Source organism: Stegastes partitus, unplaced genomic scaffold (genome assembly GCF_000690725.1).
Source record: "Stegastes partitus isolate 25-593 unplaced genomic scaffold, Stegastes_partitus-1.0.2 Scaffold1096, whole genome shotgun sequence".
Lineage (NCBI taxonomy): Eukaryota > Metazoa > Chordata > Actinopteri > Pomacentridae > Stegastes > Stegastes partitus.
This window is the reverse complement of record NW_007578827.1, coordinates 38758-56642: the sequence shown is the minus strand read 5'-3', so window position 1 is coordinate 56642 and position 17885 is coordinate 38758. Positions and strand designations below refer to the sequence as shown.

Genomic DNA, 17885 nt, shown 5'->3' with positions numbered 1-17885 from the left:
TTATCTGGTCAGTGTCAGATACAGGACATTATAATTATGAGTCTCAACAATAAGGACAGATTTTTATATGAACCATCTGTAGGGATTCGGCCACACATTTGTAAAATTTGTACATGAATTAATGCCCTAGTATTCATGTCATGTCAGTTTCTAAATGTCTGTTGGTCCTAACATTGTCCTGCAGATACTCTAACAGCTGGACTGTTGTGGAACAGCAGACCACAGGGATCTGTGAGATACACTTTAAATACTGCTTTACAGCACAACCGGGGAGATAACACACATACACAGTGATCCATTCTGTCTTGTGTTGGCCTAAGACGCTGCATTTTCATCAATTACCACTAGATGGTAATGCAGAACACACATCACTGATTGAGAGGCAACACTCCAAGGCACTATGTCAGAGTAGTGTTTTTATTAATGTTGAAATCAAAGCAATGTTGACATTATAAAAATAATATGTAGTCATTTGTTAAGCTGCATAATTTCCTTACAGTTGACACACACATATAATACCATAAAAGCTTTCATTTTCTGATAAATATACATGTTGTAGTAAGCATAAATATTCTAATAAAAATATCAGTCCACGTGTTAGTGGATGAAAAAAAAAGACATGATAAGTTAATTCAAGTACAAATAGAGAAATGCAAAATGGCACAAAAAAAAAAAAATGAAATTGACAGATTTGCCAATATCAGTGTATGAATTCAGATTATGTTTGTGTTCTCTGTCCCTCCAGCCACTCTAGCACAGTGTCCAGCTCCCCCACCGCCTTCTGGGCTGCCTGGCCGACCTGGAGCTGCTCAGCGTGAAGCAGAGACGAATGGAGAGAGAAGGAAAGTAGAAAAATAGGTTAAGTGATGAACATGACACACATGACAGAATTAGTTTTCAGTGTCAGTAGGATTTGGTCAAAGGAGCTAGAACAAGTGTCTTCCAAACCCATTTTGTTTACTCCGTTTAAGGATTCTGCCCTGTTTATTCATACTGTTGAATTTTGGAGAAAGAGGTTTCCTATTAATAGCCAAAACAAACGAAAATAAAATAAAATAAAATAAAGTAGATATAAAGCGCCCTTTTGAAAAGAAACCTCTGATAATCTTTTAACCCCTATCACCCTCCATGTGACTGTTACATTATTTGTAACAAGACTAAATGTCCACATCAGTGGATGCTGTGTTTTGCAGATAACTTGTTTTTTGCTTAAGACACAATTTGAATGACTGATTTAAATTGATCCTGAGGTTTACTGCTTAGCACCTACTGCAGTTCATTGTGAGAATGTGAGCTGTGAGAAAAGGTTGACTGTCTACAGTGGGTGGTTTTTGTCTTTATTCTACATACCTTGTCAAACTCAGCATGCACGGAGTCTATTTTTCTCTGGGTATCTTCCTCACAGAGGCAGTGCTGAACAGAGCAGAACACAAACATCAGTAAAGCTTGTGGCTGCTTTTAATCAAAGCACATGTTTTTTCACATGCTGAACAACAAACGTATTGAAAAATGAACTTACACATTTATGGATATCTCTTCTGATGCTGACAAAAGCGTTGGCCAGAGCGCTGGAGCAGCGCTGCTGCTGAGGCTGAGAGGAGGCGTAGTTGCTGAACACTCTCTCCACGTAGAAACGCAGCAGCAGACGTAAGAAGCAGCACCTCTGACCCTCCTGAAAGAGATATACGAAGGTCAGAATACAGCACCTTCCAAACACTCCTATGATGCTCATATGCATAGTCTGAACAACTTGAATTAAACAAATATAATAAATGTAACAGCATATGATCATCACTAACAGGAAAAACAACACTAAACCTCACCTGAACAGTTGTCATTAAGGATTTATCCAGAAGTTTCACTCCGATCTCACTGTCTTCTGATATCTGTTGTGTAAAAAACCCCACAAAAGATCGAGTTAGAATCACTGTCTGCAAGTTCCCTTCCACTTAAAAGTGCCATAAAAAGTATTTGTTGTTACATTTGATTTGTATTTGTTGCTTGCTTGAATCTACATGTTATTCTTCATGAAGAGTTGCATTGGTTTATATAGAGATTTACAGTCATCCTCAAATTTACTGATACCCTTCCATTAAAGAAAAGGCTAAATTCACAATAGTCACTTAAATAACTAGAAACTGATTGAGAGTTACAGAAAACACTCGATTGCGGTGATTACCTCAAAGGCTTGTTCAACAAAATATTAGTTCATGGGTCCCATCATGCTTGTTTTCTTTTTTGTTTGTTTGTTTGTGTTATACATATATATATATTTCTGTTGAACCACAATTGAAAAGCAATGTCATGATTTTCATTAAATTTGTTATTTATTATTATTATTTACTGTTTTTTCCCCCCCTTCTTTAATGGGAGGGTATGAATACATTTGAGGACGACTGTAGGTTTTCAAGGAATGTCTGTGTATTAAACTCACCGCATTTGATCGTATGTCAGAGTAATATTTGCGCAGCTCATGCATGTGAACATTGACAGAGCAGCTGTCCAGATGCAGAGTTCGACTCTCCACAGGTTCAGTCAGACAGACGAGCAGCAGGAGCAGAGAGACGGAGCAGCCGAGCAGCATCTTCATCACCATGTTTACCTGGAGGCAAAACTAACACAGACATTTTGTTTGTGAAAATCTTTTCATAAAAATTCCTGAGAATCATTTTTTAAGCAGGTATGGGTGCAGCTAAAAATAAACTTGATCGCTGATTGGTCTGTTTAACATATGCTCGATCAATTGAGGACTTGTCCATAAAGTAGCAAAAAAATAAATAAATAAATTAACAAAGGCAGCAAAAATCTACAGACTTCAAAAGCAAACGTTTAGTGTTTTGATCAATAAATGAGTAATCAACAATAAAATAAGCAGCTTTTTCTTTTACTAAACCTAAGACACATGCAATTCTTCATCCATAACTCATGGCATGCGTTTTAAAGTACCTTTCAGCACTTAAACTATACTTCTGATATTCCAATGTATTCTCTAACCCTTCTAATCTTGCTCCACCATCAAGGCTACATTATGCTCAGTCCATCCGACAGACAAGTATCATCCCCCATCACTGTGACCAGAACACCTGTTTAAACTCACCTGTCAGTGTGTTAATCAGATCAGGAGTCCTGGGAGTGATGTGTCTCTGTGTCTCCATGCTGTCTCCTCTTATAGTGGAGTGAGGGGGATTTTTCACCAGGTATTGAACAGCATGCACAGACACACACACACACACACATTCATGAACATGCACACGTACACGTGCACAAATTGGCTTACAGGAGAAGGAAGTTTGTTGCAATTAAAGGAACTGCCCACTGATGTCTCAATACCTGAATGGAAGAAGCGGAAAAGAAATGATTAAGGATTTCCTCCTCTCTGATGTGTAGAGAAACACCTTTGCGGTGAGGGATGTGTTGTGTAATTATTTAGTGACGTCACTCATCAGATCAGAGTGTCATCATTCCTCTGCAACTGCACGGTTCCTATTAGTAAGCTTTCAAAAAGGCCTTACTGCTTGTTATTGTAGGTGGAAGATGTGTTGAGAAAAGTGTTTTGCACTACTATCAAACTGTTTGATTGATTGTTGCACCAGTTTGTTTCTTGTTTCTTGTTGACCTCCAACTGATCCCCACGTCTTCTCTTAAATGTTGTACATCTCCTTCAGCGCAGTACAAGACGTTGCCCAACTTCTTTCCCTTGAGGAACCCTCTCACAGGGAGTGACATTACTCCTGTCAGACGAGTGCTGATCGGAAGCACCCATCAGACCTGCTCACCTGCTTGGAAGGAATAGAGAGCAGGGAAGTCCAACGGAAACAGGAATAACCTGCATTAATGGAATAATATGAGGTTAGTCAGTAGCACAGTATAGCAACATAACTGTTGACAGGGAAGTGCAAAATTTCCAAATCTTTCCCTCTAGGACGTATGCAGATGTCATCGTCTGTACTAAAAATACCTGACAGCGCTTCACAGCTCAGGAATGCTTCATGTTTGGTGGACTGTGGTTTTGTTAACCACTAGAGGTCATCATGAACAAGATTAAACCTCTACTGGTTCAAGTCAAAAGCCTCAGCAGCTGGAGAATATTTCATCTGCTGGTCAAAGATATTTATGGTCATATAAATCACCATCACTGCTTCAATACAAAGGCTAGGTACAAAGTTACAGTTTTCTGGCTCTGAGTGAATAAAATAACAGAAGCACCAGAGAGTACGGTAGCATAAGATTGTGATAATAAGACCAGTGTCTTCCAACTTTCTTTTTTGTGTGTGATGTTTTCAAACAGCGCAATGTCTGTAAAAGCTGCATGGCAATGCTTTGGAGACAGTTCTTCAAAAAAAATGACATTTTTATTCCAGATTTAATAGTTTTTAGAGACCAGAACAGTTAAAACTAAAAGTATTTCACAATGTGAAAGAAACAACAGACATTTCTGCAGCAGAAATAAATATATTTTTTCAGTTCTGTCTTGTCAATTATCTCATGACACCTCAGATTTATTTTATGACCCACATTGGGAACCAATCTGTGGCCAGTCTGAGGTTATGTTTGTCCACTTGTAACTACTGTTATTCACTGATAATGTATTTTTCTCTCTCTGTTTTTGATAAATTATAACTGTGCAGCTCTCGTCTATTTGTAGTTATGACTACCAGTGATGTCAGGTTAACACAAATGAAGCCAGACAGCCCCCGCTTAACATATATGAACATCAGTCACAACGAATCTAAACATAGATTTTATTGGAAGGTTTAACTGCCGGTCCATTAAAACATATTTGGAGGGACGAGCCCAGCTGGAGTCAAATCTTCGACACTGCTGTTTTGTATGTTGTATGTGCCTGAAGCATCAGGCTACCAGCCGATTCCCTGATTTTACATGCTGATTTTATATATTTCAGATGTGTTAATATGAATTTAAAATAACATACAGCCATATAACCTTGCGAATCAGCCTCACAGCGTTACACCAGCACAAGGTGTCTAACTCTGTGCATCCTCCTGCACTGACATCATACAAACAAAACAGGGAACCTCTTGTAAAAACATGGCTCCATAGCTCTACTGCTGGTCAAAAATCCCAAAGTATTTTGAGTAAAAACAACGCTAAACCAGACTTTCCACAGCTCTGTATACCTAATTCCCTCCCCCCCAAAAAAACAAAAAACAAAAACTGCAGTTACCCTGTTACTGTTGATGCCAGTGGAGCATCCAGCATTAGAAAGGTGAAGTGATGTGAGAGGGATGAGTCAAAGTAAAAATAAATAGATCTTTTTCTAATTTCAATTAAACATCAAACATGATCAAATGAGATCCAAGAAAACGTTTTATTTACCATTATTTGTACAAAGCTTCTTTATACAGAATAATAATAATATACAGAAGACTAAGAATAAAAAGAATAAAATGACATTTTTACATGAAGTACCCTGAAAATCACAGGCACATTTGGGACAGTTTCAACTACATGGTAGTTATGTTTTAAATTGGGTCTTTTGACATCCACTGCAGGTCTGTTTGTCGTCACTGGCGGCTGCTTTGTTCCGATCACAACTGCCAGCAAGCATAACTACCTTTTATATCTGTCTGTCTGTCTGTCAATGTACCTGTATTTTCTGGCTTTTTTTTTTCTTTTTTTTTTATATATATTCGATGCATTGCATTTTTGTAGACAAAATATGACTGATAAACTGAAACTCTTACAAAAACCTAACCCTAAATGTTGCTACATCCATTTTTTTTTGCAGATTCGTAGTTGGATTCTCTGACAACAATGAAACTATCAAAGTTAAAAAAGCTTGAACTATCAAAGCTTTACAGATATTTGGAGTCACTCTTTCAGCTACGCAGCATGTACGGCTGGATAAACTTCACTGACCATTGTGTGTTGTCTTGAATTCACTTTATACCCAGTGACTCTGCGTTTGTATGTTTGCATGTACGTGTGTGTGGTTTGTGCGTGTGCGGAAGCCTGCAGGCCTGTAGGCACGTTTCTCCTAAATGACAATAGAGTGGAGGTGCCTGAAGCACATGATGACATCCAGAGGGATGGGTGGATTCAGGTGATTTCCGTCCAAACGCAGGTACCTGAGGCAACAAAACATGTGCTTAACATGCCATCACAATGATTGGATTTTCAAAACTCATTTGTTGTTGACGTAATTCTTTTTTGTTTGTTTGTTTTTTTGTCCTGTGCAACTTGTGCCAATTCTCGTTGTTGAGTGCCAAGATGTGACATAATGTGCCGTACCTTAGCCTGGGCACCACGCTGTAATCACTCAGGTCGGCATGCAGGCTGTAAGGGCAGAGCTGGGTGCCATTGATGCCTGTTAAGAAAACACATCCGTGAATATCTAGTCTTCAAGCTTTCACACAAGGATGAATTAAGAAAAGCTACGAGTTTAGTGGTGATTGTTAATTGTACTAATGATTTAATGATGGTAATTTATTCCGCAATTTTTAAAAACAGAGTCTAAAGTGCTTTCAAACCATTGAAAGAAACAAATCATTAAAAGAAACAAATGGGGTCAGGAAGCACAGCAGGAACAGGGATAATAAGGATAAATAAATTACAGACAAGACATGAAGAAGGCACGAATTAAAGGCAATTATTATGGAACACGTCACATGAGGATTAACTTCTGAAGGGTGATTTAAAAAATATTATTGCCTCTGGAAGCCTGAAGTTAAGCTCCGTTGTCCCTGTCAGCAAAAAACTCGCTTTGCTTTACTGTCAACACAAACAAATTCATGAGAGAGACAAAACAACTACTGGCTGCCTGAAATTCAGTAGCAAGAAGTAGTAAGTCAACCTTTTTGAACTGTCTACGTTTATGTGGAAAATAGTAAGTCTTCACCTCTCTTGGAAGAATCATATCTGGTCAGTACAATTCAGTTTTTTTTGACTAGAATGTACAAAAAGAAAAAAAACAAAAAGACTCGTTCATGTCAAAGTGAAAACAGGTTTCCACAAAGTAATATCAATTAATTAAAAAGCATAAAACGAGTGACTGCATAAGTATTTACCCTCTTCAAAGTGACTCACCTAATTCAACACAGGTGCAGCAAACTGGTGTTAGAAGTCACACAATTAGTGAAATGGAAACCATCTGAGCGCAATGAATGTGTCTCAAGGTATTGTAATGTGAAGACACCTGTATCTGGAAGGTCCTGTTAGTAACGACTTAGTACTGTTGGCTCTAACTACTCCATGAAGACTCAACACTTCAAGCAACTCAGTGAGGAAGTTATTTAAAAGCAGTGTCCAGATGTGCACGGCTGGTTGACACTCATCCACACGGGCTTGGTGCTAATTAAGCAAAAGTTAGTCTACTAAATACTGTCTTGAACGGGGTGAATACCATGCAGTCACTTATTTTATTTATTTTTATTAGTTAGCATGACTTAGTGCTGATTTCACTTTGACATGAAATAATCTTTTTTCGATATTCTTGTCCAAAAAAGCAAATTAAATTGACCATGATTCAATGTTAAACAGCAATAAAACATCCATGGGGGTCCAACACGTTTTATAGGCTGTGTTTGTGAATCACTGGGCTAATGACATCAATAAAAGCTATCCTGAGTCAGGAGTCGGCAAACAGTTCACTCAGTGAATCCAGATTGCAGATGTGGATGAGTGCTGCTCTGACTTTTGTTTGAGTTTGCTTTTTACAAGAAGCATGCCTCACAAAAATAAACCTCTGAAGGCTTATGATCAAGAATTTCTGAAATGCACGAAGCTGGAAAATCACACGCATCAATCGCAAATGGCTTGGATTTCCATCACTTCACAGTTACAAAAACTGTCTATATGTACTGCAGCTACTCTAGCTAAATGTGAGCATTCAGCTAAGATGCTTCCAAAAGCAAACTACAGATGATTCTGTGAGGTACAACAAAAAGAAGACTTACTCTCAATGCTGTTGTGGTTGAGGTGAAGGTGCTCCAGGTGCCCGTTGAAGAGGGGAACCGAGGCGAGTTGGTTGTGGGCCAGCTGCAGGTCCAGTAGGGTTGACACGTTGAACACTGCTTTGGGAACTCCTTTATCACTCAGCTGGTTGTAGTTCAGCCTCACAAACGCCAGGTGAGTGAAACCGTCGAAGTAGTCTCTAAAAAGACAGTCACATACAATAACAACAACTGTGAAACCACATAACCAACCATCCATCTACTGTGAGACATTGTGCGCACTGTATACTTGCTTTGGGATGTCATCTATACGGTTCTTATCCAGGAAAAGCTGTATGAGGTTGTTTGGTACCCCAGCAGGCATCTTCTTCAGAGTGTTACGAGCCAGATTGAGCTGCATGAGGCTCTTCAGGTCCTTAAACGTGTTCTTTCCTATGTCGCTGTCGCTTAGCTGATAGAAAAGACAGCACACACTCATATTTGCTGCAGAATATGTGAAGGATTGTTAATGCGTTTCCTGGAAAAGTAATTGAAACAGTGAGGTTCACCTGGTTGTTGTACAGGTCAAGCAGAGTCAGATTTTGAAGCTTGCTGAAGGCCCCTGCAGGGATCTTAGTAATACGGTTCCTTCCGAGGCGAAGCTGCTCGAGACTTGCTGGGAGGCCTGAAGGGACTTCATTTAGCTGGTTTTTCTGTGCGTACAGATACAGCAGTGCGGGGATCTTCTCAAATACCTGCACAAGAGATACAAAATAACAGCTTTTAAGTGGTTTTATGGTATTTTTAAAATCATGAATGTTATTAGAAGAAACTCTCTGACCTGTTTGTCTATTCGGTGGATGCGGTTGTTTGCCAGATTGACCCAGCGGACCTCAGTGGCGTTGCGGAACGGCTCTGCTGTTACCTCTGAGATGTAATTGTTCTGCAGGTACAGGTAGTGAGTTCTGGATGGGATGACTGGGATCACACGGATGTTCCGGTTCTCACAATTGAGAGAGTTGGGATAGCTTGGAGAACATGTACACTCTCTGGGACAGTCAGGGTAGACGGAGGGCGGCCCCAGGATGGGCGGGGGGTAGTCTGTGGGCTCCTGGGGCTCTGGCTGCGCCGGTATGGCAGGCTGGGGGACAGAAGGCCTCCTGGTGGGCGCTGGGCGCCTGGTGGGTTTGGGTTTCTTTGGCGGCCGAACTCTCTGGGTGGCCACGACTCCGATTAGGAGGAACAGAGCCAATGCAGAGAAGAGTCCCGCACCAGCCTTCATTGTCCTATAATGGTGCACCAAAAGCAAGTTGTTGTTTTGTAATTCCTCTACAGTATGTACAGTACAGTTGCGTGGGTTAGGCAAAGAGAGAAAGTTTAAAAACTAAAGTACATCAATCCACCGGGAGCTCTGTGTGGGCGTGATGACTCAAGTGTGTCCTTTATCGTTTCCCCTAGGCTCAGCGCAGTCCAAGATGGTCAGCTCATTTTTGATAGCACTGAAAATTTTCAGTGAGCAACTGTTTGTGTTTGCCTTTGGATTTTTTTTTATTTTGAAAGGAGCGTGGGAATATTTCTGGCACAAGTCAAAAGCCCAAGGCAAACATGAAACAAGTTTCACTGGCATCTTAACAATGAAAACACTGAGTCTGTACTGTTGTATACCCAAACATTCAGCAGGCTGCCATGCCAAGTACACTTTTGTTTCCACATCAAAAACTTACAAAAAAAACCACACTATTTATGACTTCACTGTCCTGTGGAACTGAAAATAATTCCAATGTGCAAACTGAGAGAACAGTCTGGGCAATCCAAGCTTTCATCTAAACTTTCCAGTGTCCTTAAGTGTTTCTATAAGCGTGAGAGAATTACTAAATGCTCGACATCTGTCATGACAAGTAGAAGAAGGATTAGAAATGTCAAACATCAAAGTGACGTAAACCGATGAACTCCTCCAGTTGGAAAAAAACAATTAGTTTAATATCATTACATTCAAGAAGAGAGGGGGCGGATGGTGATACAGGAAATTAGTACTTAGCAAAGGAAAGCTTTAGGATAAGGGCTCTATTGTGAGCACTGGTCCTGAGGGGGAGCTGTGGTAGAAAACTGCAGGTCTGGAAGGTTAATCCACTTTGACCCAGCAGAGGCCCAATGGAAACTGTACCAAACCCCAGTGAAACTCTTCTGGACCCAATATGTATCTTTAATTGCTGTACGTCAGTGTTTCAAGTTTGCAAAGCTACATAGGAATGTGTTTTCATTGTGAGTTTATGCTGCTGCGTCGTTGTTTCCAGAGTTGCTTACATTATGAAATTTCTTCTTTGCATATTTTAGCACGTTGATTGTATACAGACTTATCCGAGACACACCCAGGAGCTTTCATTCCACCAGGAGAGCAGAGGGGCGGGGAGTTTAGGTGTGTACTGTAACTCGTGACTTTTTAAAGTATATCCAACAGATGTGAACAGCTGAAAGTGGCTGAGTTGTGTGTATGATGTAGTTTGTTCGATTGACCATCACATACATTCGCCCGTCAGCTGAGGTAAATTCATTTTCAGTGATCCTTTTTGGACATGCTGACTGCATCTTGTAAGCCCTAAAGCATTTCCTCTTACTGTGCATCAAAAGTAGAAACCAGCTCTAAATAATGACCACACAGTTTTCCGAATACACAATCCTTCAGCATTAATTCACCATTAGTTTCCGATCTTTCCGCTCCGGTTCGGAAAGCTTGATAAACATCACGTATAAAACAGAGGGCAGGAATGAGGCTGAGCGCCAGAATCTGTCATGCCTGACAAAACAAATTTGAACTTTTCTTTGACAGCCCTCCCTGGCACTGCCCTTCCGTTTCACTCGCAGCCTGTCATTCAGAGCCAGAACCAGCTCTCCTCCTGCCCCTCGTGCTGCAGTCATGACCAGAAATCTGGCAAACTACTGAAGAATCAGTGTCAGAGACGTCTGATTCATTGGTTTGTTATTTGTGACCTCAATAAGTTAATCTGATACATATCAGCATGAGAACTGCACTCATGGCAGCTGCTCAGAGGCACAATCACTGTGACAACCCATCTTATCGTACAAGGACTGGAATGAGATAACAGATGATTGAGATCCAATTATCCTTATCTCGTGAGTTTTTTTGGTCTTTAACTGACTTTTAAAAAGACAATATGTTATGTAGTTTAATTAAATCACCATTTTTTAAACCCCAGACAGCTTTCAATCATATGAAGCCAAATTGGCAAAATCTAGATGAAGACCACATGATATGACTTAATGGAGCAGATAAGTGGTGGGATTATGTTCTCAGCTCTTGTTTACATGGTCAACAGTGCATTTTGAACTTCATCTATTCATTTGTCCTCTGTAATTAAGATTCGCCATTACTAAAAGCAAACATAAGATTTCACTGTTAGTTATTAAAGACGTATTCTTTGTATTCTTTGACATAAAAAAATATTTATTTGCAAAGAGCAACTGATGATTTCTTTAACTGCAGCTGTTAAAGTTCAGATAAATTTAAATTGTAGAAATATGTGATACTAGTAATTTATATCTTCTGTCACCATCAGAGCTGTATGTATTGGACTCTGTTGTTCAAACTAATGTGTATCTGAAGACTATAAAAAATCTGAATTCTCATTTTTTAAGTGGCACTCAGTTAAATAATGCTTTTTGTCATCACAAAGTCCCTGATGATGAGTTCTTTCCAATCTTTTTCTTTTTTTTTTTCCATTTTGTTTTGGCAGAGCAGCCACTGTCATTCTTTAAACCAAAAATCATCACCAGTGTTTTGTAAAACCGCACAAAACAGTCACGTCATACACAGCAGAATTCATTTATCTGACCCAGATATCTGAAAATATCTGTGACCAAACAGCACATTTACAGATCCTGCCTTCTGGATCACAGGTTGGATCTGTATCTATGGCAACACCATATAGATGAACAGTAAAGGAGGTGGAAGATTCACACAGAAAAAATGTCATTGAGAGAAGAAGCAGAAGCATACACAGACTCCAGGCAGTCTGTTTCTCTGTTTGACCTGAACGCTGTCATCCCTGCTTCTTTGTATTGCTCATCAGCCAACTCAACCAAGATTGATTGCTGTTTTCCTTTTTTACGTTCTTCACATGCTGCAAAGAGGATTTTTTAAAAACCCACTTACACTATAGTGAAGGGAAAAATGTGTGAGTGAGTGAGTGAGATGTTTTTAATATATTCTGCGAATATTCCTTTCTGAGCTTTATTTTGGCTCACACCCATCTTGGAGCAGTATCTGAATTCACTGCAGGGTAAGTAAAGCGGAAAATCCTGTCAATGTACCACCTTGAAAACCTTGAGGATCCATCTGATTGCACCAGCAAAAAGGGAGCAAAAGGTCTTTTTCAAAAGCACAACTGAAGCTCCTCCACATTCTCACTTTATGGGAGTCGAAGCTCTCCTCACTCAGTGATGGAAAAAAATTTTATGAAATCAAGGTGAGCGTGCAGGAGCTGCGGCAGCTCCTCGGAGGACAGAGTACCACTTTGTATGGCAAAGCGTTTCTATAGAAACACAGCGGCATGGCTCAGCTGCCCATGCCAGGATTCCCCCCCCTCAGTCCACAAATACGTCCCTCTCCTGCTCTACTCTGCTTCTCTGTTGGACACACAAACACACTCCTGCCTGCATTCTTATCTTATTGATCACGTTCCATCAAAAACAGCCCCACTGGAAACAACAAACAAAGTTTCTTACCTGCCTCTGGTACCTGCCCTCTTCTGTCAAGGCACAAGTTTTCTGTCTTTTCTTCTCTCTGCCTCTCTCACTCTTTTTCTTCCCCTCCCTCTCTCTCTTCCTCTGTTTCTCTCCGTCCCTAACCCTCCCTCTCCCTCCCTCCCTCCCTCCCTCTCTCCCTCTCCTTTGGTGGACAAGCCTGCCGTTGGGTTTGTTCCCTGGCTTCTTTCCCTCTGAAGGTCACAGTGGTTCTTTCTCCCCCTCTGCTCGGCGGAGGGCCAGAGAGATTTAATCTTAATTCCTTCTGGAAGACCGCAGTCTCTTTCATGTGTTTGAACTGTATCTCAGTTTATTATTATTTTGTTTTGCCACACCGATGGATGAGAGTGTCTGTCTCATGTGAAAAAAAAAAAAAAAAAGGCAAAAAAACAAGGGTACTTTGGACATGTTTGCATATTTGTGTGTATGCACGAGCATGTGTTTCTGTATCAGAGGTCTTTGAGAAATGCTGTGAACACTGGACTTCTGTAAGGGAAAGCCCAGCTGTTATTGCATCTCTTCTCCGTCTCCCACCCACTCCGCCATTGTTTAGATGGCTGCACACGGATCCAGTCATGTGCTTTTCATTAGCAGCATCTCTCCACTGACTCCATGGCATCTTTTCTGTGTCAGTTGGACGTCCAGGAGGATTTTTCTCCCCCCCTCCTCCTCTAGTATAAGTAAACTCAAGCAGTCTGATTACTGAGAGTCCAGCGGAGGCCCTGGTTGTTGTGGTGGGGCTCTCAGGAAGTGGGGCTGGGTGGCATTGTGATTTAAAAAAAAAAGTGTAGAGCAAATGTGTGTGTGTGTGCTTATATGTCACTGGGGGTTAGGAGGTGGACATGTGTTTGCTGCCCTGAATTCCTGCTTGGTGAGCTGCAGCCGCACGATAATGAGGCGAACATATGTGGGGATCAGTCTCTAACACACATGTACACACACGTCTCCTTCCAGGCTTCTCCCCACTGCACTGCTGTCTCCTACTCAGTCATCAGATTTGGGATACTCAGCTGGGCCCAAACATCTGGATCGGTCGCTGATCCCAACTCAGAAAGAAAAGAAAACTTTAACAAATAGGACACAAGACACCAAAAAAAGAGTAAATGTAACAAATACGTCAGTTTTTTTTGGGTGGGTGCTCCATCTCAGTCTGCATCTCTGCTACCAGTTAAAAGCGTTCATGAAAGCTATTTAATGACTCAGCTCCTGCGATTAACAGCAGCGACCTCATTTCTGTGTTAAAGTTTTTTATTTTGTGCTGCTTTCGGGGATGACATCATTTGAAATAGCCTTCAAAAGAATATTTCATGATTTGGTTCAGCGTTTCGTGAATCGTGCTCATAATATCATCAGAATTAATTTAAAACAGCAACCAAGAGGTTTAACTTGTAAATACTGGAAATTAAAGCAGGGTCATTTTCTCAGTGAAGTGGTCTGCCACAAATTATTGGTATCCTGCTACTGTTTGGCTCTGGACTGACACTAAATGTGACAGGACTGGTCTGTGGCTGCAGCGTCTCTGCGCAGAGGAGGGCGATGTTTGAAAGGGGCAAAATGAGCTGCAAATGAGAGACTCAGGCAACAAAGAAGGCCTAGTGGATGATGCAGTCTAGTCTAGTTAGAGACTGAGAATTCCACTCTTTTACAGAATTATTCTGACTAAACAAAGACAATTGACTCACTATGAATGGTCCAACAGGAGGTGTAAACACAACATAGTTTAGTCACTGATGACGGAGAGGAGAGCTAAAGAGTGGAAAACTGTGACGTAACTCCTTCAGTTCTTTCACCTCGCTGCTTGGATGGAGGGAAAGTCGACAGGTGAACTGAGAAACAGAGTTCAACTGTACTGAACTTAATCTGCTTTGCAACACTGCAACAGTCTCATAGAATTCAATAGGCCTTTCTGAAATTCCTCAGGAAATGATTTACCATGGACACAAACAAATGAAATACAGACAAAAAAATACAACACACTGTGGAGATTAGAGGGACACAATGGGAAACAAGATATAAAAGTCAGGGAACAGTAAGTGTATTATTATCTGTGGATAGAATATTAGCTTACATGGTGCCCTCAAAGATATATTGAAATTTATATGATTTGGACAGAAAAAAGGAGAAACTGTTTGTCCGTTTAATACCTCCCACTGGCACAAATTGGAAAGCAATTGATTCCTCTAACATTTGACTGATCTGAGTTTAATTTTATACACAAAAAGGCTCAGTGTTCACTCATTAAATTGACAGGAAAGCCAGATAAGTGTGATCATCTGCGCTTCTTTTCTTACCCGTCAAATATCTGTGGGTTGTAGCTTCATTTATTTTTGTCTGAAAGCAAAAAAGATACTTACCTGAATCTTAGCAGTGCTTTTATCAATATGATCACTTCACACTTTTTTGTCACATATTTAGTGCCCTGTGTGGAAAACATGTAACACAGCGCACATTCAGAATGACAAAGCCCATCTTCAGCCCATTATTCTACAAATTTAGACATCATACATGTGCTGTATTATACTATTCGTGTTGAATTATTCAGAGCATAAGAGGCTAAACTTTGAGAATAATACTGTGTGGTTTGGTTTTGCATGTGGAAACTGAGTCACATGGCCTGTGGAATGTAGCCGCTTGGCCTGCAGTGTTCAGATTCACGCAGAGTCCGGACAGAGACGGTCGAATGTTTGCGCTCCTTTCTCTTCAGGGCTGAATTCAACCTGTTGATTCAAGAAGTCAGATATTTATAGGGCCGAAAACCTGCTTTTACTGCAGGAAATCTTTAAGCAACAGTCTTCGTCGGTCCCATTACATACCGCAGCAGCTGTTTTCCAAGCAGATGGAGAGAGCAGGGCAGGCTCAGGCTCAGGCCCAAAACGACTTGGTGTGTATAATAATCTGAGAATTTTCCAAGAACGGCCTGTTCTGTCATCTACAGAGTGATCTGGATGATTAAACTGTTTGCTTTAAAGAGGACGCGCATGAGCTTCAGCCAGAAATGTTCCCAGAGGAAGTAGAGCCAAATGAATACTAATATTCTCCCCCTAAAATTTACAGGCAACTTTCTAATGTGTTTTACTGCAGCATCCTGTTAGCACCGTGTATACATACTCAAGTTGTGCAGGCTGCGCCCACTTTCTCTTTTCTAAAGTATAGTCAAACTCCAGAGCGCTGGCAAATGTTATTCATAAAACCAAATGTTTACAGTAATCTCAATGTGTTTGCCCTTGAACGTTTCATACTAACACACATTTACTGTCTCATAAATCATTTTATGACTGCAAAAAACGCCTTATGATTGAATCAATCATGAATAAATTCTGGTATACATTCAAAAACAATGTAGGGTGTTTATGTGAAAGGGGAAAGTGAAGTTTATTGTATAAACATTTCGCAGATGAAATGTCAAAACCAACTCTGCACATTGACAGACTTTCTTCTATGGTTGTTTTGTCTTCCAGAAATTAAGCATACAGAGTTGTAGTTCTGTTTTCATGCTTTTGCAGCCACTTACACCACCTGCCTTTCTACAGGGCGCTGTTTATGTCACTGACGTATGTGTTTATCAGAGGAGACAGGTAGCTGGAAGGGACTTTGTTTATGTATGAAGTCAGTTAAAAAAAAAACGCATCAATGTAATGTTGGTAAAATTAGTTTCTGTCATTCAAATACATGCAGGTGAGTTTTAAACATTTCTCATAATGTCGTATTTTTCTGCAGGGCCATCATAGCAGTGCAATGACACACTGAGAACCATCAGACTGTGGATCCAAATGGCAGCTGATGAGACTGATGTCATGACAGAATCACAATCTGCATACTATACTGAAAAGTATTTCTCAAGTGAGTAACTGCTCTGCATGTCACTAGAAGCAAACCACCTGCACAGTGGACACTTCCAGATCTAAGCTCATCCATCATGCACAAAATCAAACATCGTCCAGCCCAGACAGGCCTTCGCTCACACAGTTTACACCCAATCTGATGGACTTCAGTGGTGCAGTATAGTAAGCGACTTTTTTTCAGAGAGAGAATACCTCAAAGATGACTAAAAATGTTTAAAGGGACCTTTCACTCAAAACGTGTTTTGGCAAATGTCGCCTCTCTTGGATGTTTGAGCTTCACTTTACAGAGTGATGTGTATCTGCAGACTTTGGCCCGAGAAGACTTTCCTCAAATTCATCTGCTGAGGTTGGAAAAGTTCTCTGAGTTGAAGGTGTGTTGCTGCAAGCAGGATTTGTGATATCACAACTGATTTAAAAGCTGATCCTGATTTAACTGGTACCTTGCACAAGCATGAATCTTGAAGCTTGTGTTGCCCATACGACAAATGATGTAGCTGGTTAAACGTTTGAAATGAAAAAATGTGCATATTCATAGATTATTTTCAATGAGGAAGGACGCATAGTTTTAAATTTTAATTTTAAAACTTTCTAACCAGGTAATTGAACTTTGCTATGTAAAAAAGATGATATATAATTACAACAAGGATTATTCAGAGCACTTTTATGTATCTTGTGATGGGCCTGGCAGCGATCTTTATTTGTGATTCTAGTCTTTGGATGTGACAGATGGGTCTAACCAGCTCCAATCCGCAAGCTGAGTGTCATCAGATGACTGCGTACGGTTGATCAAAGACATCCTAGATGGGCATTGTGTGTCCTGTCATGTTCTGATTAAACTCCATGAACTCTATGGGTTTCCATGCTGCTCAGTAAAAACATCCAACACTTGTTAGATTTGAATGCGGTTCAGACATCTTGTTCAGTTTTGTTTATCTTATTCCCTGCTTTATTTTTGTCGTATCTGAATTTGATTAGTGCTTTGTAATCGTTCCCAGCAGTTTAAGAGAGAGTACAAATTTATAGCAAATAGGAAATCTTCAATATCTACTGTATGTGGTGCAGCTTTCTTTTATCTGAAGTTACAAAGAGATGTGCTACTTCAGAGTAAGAGCTTGTTGGTTTGTCTTTATTGCATTTTTTGGATTGATCTTCCTTTAGCCAGTGTTACTAAACTTGCCAACTTTTTCATTTTTGCACAGCACATATGCAGTTAACAGTAATTACTGCGACAAAATTACTGCCCAAAGTTCTATGTCATTTTTTGAAGGATTCTCATCGAGGGCCTTAATGTCAGATAAAAGTACATATAAGCAGGTTTCTCATATTCTGACCAGTAACTATTTGTTAGCTTAAAAAACTTTGGTGTGTTTTATCATCTGCAGCTAACAAG

General features: G+C 40.2%; 2 protein-coding genes across 2 annotated transcripts; both read right to left on the bottom strand.

Annotated features, from left to right (window-relative positions):
* Positions 1 to 396: 396 nt before the first annotated feature.
* On the bottom strand, positions 397 to 3172 carry il19l (interleukin 19 like). Its single transcript, XM_008296031.1, has 6 exons — positions 3098 to 3172; positions 2435 to 2614; positions 1824 to 1886; positions 1520 to 1672; positions 1351 to 1413; positions 397 to 805 (listed from the first exon to the last, which is right to left on the bottom strand). Exons 2-6 carry the CDS (start codon positions 2594 to 2596, stop codon positions 719 to 721), a joined length of 528 nt encoding a protein of 175 aa, XP_008294253.1. The 5' UTR covers positions 2597 to 2614; positions 3098 to 3172; the 3' UTR covers positions 397 to 718.
* A 2138-nt stretch (positions 3173 to 5310) lies between these two features.
* Positions 5311 to 12726, bottom strand: prelp (proline/arginine-rich end leucine-rich repeat protein). The gene is made up of 7 exons (XM_008296030.1): positions 12636 to 12726; positions 8734 to 9178; positions 8462 to 8647; positions 8207 to 8364; positions 7917 to 8113; positions 6253 to 6328; positions 5311 to 6089 (listed from the first exon to the last, which is right to left on the bottom strand). Exons 2-7 carry the CDS (start codon positions 9172 to 9174, stop codon positions 5999 to 6001), a joined length of 1149 nt encoding a protein of 382 aa, XP_008294252.1. The 5' UTR covers positions 9175 to 9178; positions 12636 to 12726; the 3' UTR covers positions 5311 to 5998.
* Between the last annotated feature and the right edge of the window lie 5159 nt (positions 12727 to 17885).

Excerpts from the sequence above, each read along its gene's own strand:
- il19l (XM_008296031.1), bottom strand. The coding sequence starts at position 2,596 with ATGGTGATGAAGATGCTGCTCGGCTGCTCCGTCTCTCTGCTCCTGCTG. Across the intron at positions 1,887-2,434 it reads CTGACATACGATCAAATGCG|ATATCAGAAGACAGTGAGAT; the intron begins GTGAGTTTAATA and ends TTTACACAACAG. Across the intron at positions 806-1,350 it reads TGCATGCTGAGTTTGACAAG|CTCCAGGTCGGCCAGGCAGC; the intron begins GTATGTAGAATA and ends CACGCTGAGCAG.
- prelp (XM_008296030.1), bottom strand. The coding sequence starts at position 9,174 with ATGAAGGCTGGTGCGGGACTCTTCTCTGCATTGGCTCTGTTCCTCCTA. Across the intron at positions 8,648-8,733 it reads TCCACCGAATAGACAAACAG|GTATTTGAGAAGATCCCCGC; the intron begins GTCAGAGAGTTT and ends TCTCTTGTGCAG. Across the intron at positions 6,329-7,916 it reads CAACCACAACAGCATTGAGA|GCATCAATGGCACCCAGCTC; the intron begins GTAAGTCTTCTT and ends TTTTCTTAACAG.